This window comes from Pteropus vampyrus, unplaced genomic scaffold, assembly GCF_000151845.1.
Source record: "Pteropus vampyrus isolate Shadow unplaced genomic scaffold, Pvam_2.0 Scaffold39, whole genome shotgun sequence".
NCBI classification, from domain to species: domain Eukaryota; kingdom Metazoa; phylum Chordata; class Mammalia; order Chiroptera; family Pteropodidae; genus Pteropus; species Pteropus vampyrus.
In genome coordinates, this window is record NW_011888820.1 from 6933494 (window position 1) to 6937676 (window position 4183).

Genomic DNA, 4183 nt, shown 5'->3' on the forward strand with positions numbered 1-4183 from the left:
TAATTTAAACAGTTCTAAAAAATTAGTAGATTCAGCAATATTTGGAAATTAAAGGACCTTAATTTTGTTTCATTCACCCATAAAACACTGAGTGTTTCTCTTTTCTTGCTTTTTAGACTTTACTTATAAAACAGAGTGCTTAACAGTGAAAGGTAAAAGGACAGAAAGTACTGTTAATCACAGATAGCTAATCAAAACTTTGACATCACCACCTTTGGCAACAACGGTAACAACAAAAAGGCTATATTCCAAGAATACATTACAGAACTCTTCATTGCTATACTAAGGCCTTGGCAAACTCAGCATTCACATGAGCAATCACTACATAAAAATATTTTTACTTTTAATATCACCAATGACTTGTAACAATGTTATTTAGGTATGATGATTTTAATGGGTTAGAGAGAAGAAACCTTAATGAGTTGGAGAAAAGAAACCTTTATGACTTAAATGTCCATGAGAATCAAATCAATGAATAAGTCAATACCTTTGGTAATGACTCATTTGTTAGAGACAGAATAAAATTCAGTGTGCTTTTTTCCTCCTTTTCATCATTTCATATAGTCTTCAGCTTTCTAAATATCTTGGATTTAGCAGAGCCACTTCTAAAATTTAGTTCTACTAAGGTTTTTTAATGTCTCCTCTTACCCCCCACCCAAAATGTAAGACTGATCACTTTACTATAAACAAATGACTATCCAATGGTACATTTCATTGCCTGAAACTTTCTGGAAGTTTCAGGCTGATTTAAAGCAAATGTAATAAAAAATAGAACGGTAATTTTCACTAGGTAAGACTCACTTTTAAATAGAGTCCAATTTAAAATTAGTTTACAAAAAATACTCAATTCGAGGGCAGGTTTTGAAAAAGCTGTGTTACCTCTTTGCTTTTAATAGCAATAAGGAATATAAATTCTGAAATATGAAGTGTGATCTGTGTGCCTACAGCTACTCTCTCCACTAACAATAATGAAGGCTTCCCTGTGCCCACAGACTTAGGCTCCAGGTACAATTTTTTTTTTTAATTATAAAAGACTCATAACTGATATACCTCTATTTCCATTAACTAGGTAAAGAGATATATCTCTTAAAATTCTGAAGTAACTGGTAACACCATGGCTTTACAACTCAGGATAATACCTAAAAAATTAAAAGATGTGGCAAAAAGATCTCTACTACCGAAATAAGATAGTTTAGGTACTTCTCTAATGCTTAAAAATCTTCTTTAATTAAAAAAAACCCCATAAACAAGAACAACAAAAAAAATTTTCTGCAGTACTTACCTGTAGTTTAGACTGAAGGGCCAGGTAAACACGAAGAATTTCTACATTGCTACATATTCGAACAGACGCTCTCTCTGGCTCAAAGTTTGGGTTGATCAAATCATTGAAGGGTTCATTTGTAACATCATTTCCCAGTAAAGAATAATAAAAGAAAAACTCAGGCTGTCTTTCTGGAAGTTTCATGGTACATGGAATTAACTAAACATTCAAGGATAAAAAAAAAAAAAAAATTACTTTGTAAATAACTAAACATGCTTAGCATCTGATGAACTCCAAATATATTTGCAAAAATGTGAATTTTTTTTTATGTCAGGTCTTAAAATCACTCAAAATGTCTAAATCTCTACCAAATTACTAGTTTGATTAATTTTTAAAAGTTTATTTTTAGAAATACACAAAGAGACTAAAATATTTTTACAGATTTGTTGTTTTAAAGTTTACATTTCATTCAACTGGTCCCTGAATACACAAAAGTTCTTTTTAGAAGAAAATGGTCATTTTATATTGAGCTTTCCTTATTTCCACATACTTTACTCCATCTTACGTTCACTCTGCCATCCTCCTCATAAATGAGGTTTTAAAAAATCTTAATCCAGGCTACTTAACACTTAGTCCAGGCTTTCAATAAAAAAGTTTAGTCACTCTGTAAAAATTTGGAAACCTATAAATTAACAGGCTCCAAAGGATACCTTTGTACTACGAGTGTTATTTCTCAAAGTTGGTATTTTCATGGCCACATATGACAAAGGTATGGAATTCTTGTCCCAGAAGATACTTTATATCCTCTAACAGGTCTTTAATGTTCACTAGAACATTGTTAAAAATAACAGTAAACTATAACAATTGATGTGTTCATCAACAGTAGATAGCTTAAATGTACCCATACAATATGTTTGCTAAATAATGATATACTGACGTGAAAGTTATCTTAGACATACTACTAGGTTAAAAAGTTATAGGACAGTTTGTATAGTTTGTGGGGGGGAAAAAGTATCATAACCACTTGGATTAAAACAGATGTAAAACAAATAAAATTTAATATGTGTCCTGAGCACACAGTAAATATTCAAGTTATTTATTACTTATTATTTTATGTGAAGTATAAAGTAAAACAGGCAAGTCAAAAAGGTAAATGCTGTGCTTCCCCTCTTCCACAACCACATCAAAATTACAAGTAAATTATAGAACAACCATTATTGAGAACCACCTGAAGACTAGCTAAATAGAATTACTATAACCAAGGAAACAAAAAAGAAGACATTTTAAGACTGGTAGCAAGAGTAGAGACATAAAATGGGCTAGTCTCACCCCTGTGTGGTCGATTAAGAATCAGGAGGGATTTCTTAGCAGCAGAGTTCCTACTTGAGGAGTGAGGGGTCCCAGCCCCACACCAGGCTCCCTGGTGCCAGGAAGAGAAGTACCCATAACATCCAGCTGTGAAAAACAGCAAGGACTGAATCCAAGAAAGACATCAGGCTGCTAAAAGACCTAGGTGCTACAAGTCTTAAAGGGCCCGAGCACAGATTCACATGCTCACAAACTCACTTCCCCTAAGCTCCAGCACTGGGGCAGCAGCCAAAAAGTGCCAGGGACATACAGAAAGAAACTAAATTGACTAGCTTCAAGGTGAGGGCATGAGGAGCAGGAGTCAGAGCAGGTCTCTCCAGGAAAGGAAGTGCTGACAGATGCCACTTTCCTCTGTTGAGCCCTCCTGCAACAAAGCCTGCAGGTGCAGGCAGATAGCAAATTGAAGCTCTCCATTAACATGGCTAACACCATTTGCCCCATCCTCGTGATTCCCTGAGACCCAGCCTGAAACTGTTTGAGCAGCTTTCCCACACAGATGGCCTGCCTCAGCTCACACTGTGGACTTCCCTAAAATCTCTCAAAGGCACATACACCCCAAACAAGCAGTGACTGGCCTTAGCGTACCCTGTACACCTCTTGCTAAGTAGCCCCAAGACCTGTATTAGTGGTAGCCAGCCTCCGTTTACAGCACAGCCTCTAACAGGTGTCTCTAAGCCCTACACAGGCAGCCACCAACTGCAGATCACTTTGTAGCTGCTACCATGTAGTCCGGGCTGGGCACAGGCAGCAGCTGAACTTAGTCTTCACTACAGTCCCTCCCAAGAGGCCGCAGAAACAACACACCCAGTGGCCAGTTTCAGACAGCACCAAAGAACCACCCAACCAGCTCCACAAATGACACATCCAAAGGGTGGACCTAGCAGGCACCAGAGACCTGCTAAAGTGAATCCCGACCTGTGGGGTCTGCCCCTGCACAACAGCTTGTTCATTGTAGTCATGGCCAGTCTTCACAGCCTGTCAACTTGAAGTTCAATCCCACCCACTGATGTGCCAGCTACAATGAAGGCTCAATTAAAACAAGAAGGTACACATAACCCAAACAAGGGGCACCCCTGGAGCATGTGGCTCAGGTGACCAGGGAGACTGTGCCATTGGGCCCACAGAAATACCTACTACATAAGGCCACCCTTCGAAGACTGGGAGACATAGCAAATCTACCTAATTCATAGAAACAAACACACAAGGAATCAGCTAAAAGGAGAAGACAAGGAAACACATCCAAAATGAGAGAATAGAACAAAACTCCAGAAAAAGAACTAAACAAAAGAGACGAGCAATCTACCAAATACAGACTTCAAAACACTGGTTATAAGGATGCTTAACGAATTTAGGGGAAGAACAGATAAACAGTGAGAACTTATACAAAAAGATGAAAACCATAAAAAAGAAATCAGTCAGAAATGAAGAATAACCTAAATAAAGACATCAGAAGGAATAAACAGCAGATAAGGTGAAGCAGAGGATCGAATCAAGAGATAGAGAAGACAAGGTAGTGAAAAACACCCAAAACAGCAAAAAGAAAAAAGAATTTAA

At 37.3% G+C, this 4183-nt stretch overlaps 1 protein-coding gene across 1 annotated transcript in view; it reads right to left on the minus strand.

The window, feature by feature from the left end:
- The window catches only part of CEP120 (centrosomal protein 120), a 70208-nt gene that overhangs the window by 42929 nt on the left and 23096 nt on the right, over positions 1 to 4183 (minus strand). The window contains exon 6 of the mRNA XM_023529605.1: positions 1283 to 1480. Coding sequence (XP_023385373.1) covers positions 1283 to 1480 — 198 coding nt within the window. The remainder of the gene's footprint in view (positions 1 to 1282; positions 1481 to 4183) is intronic.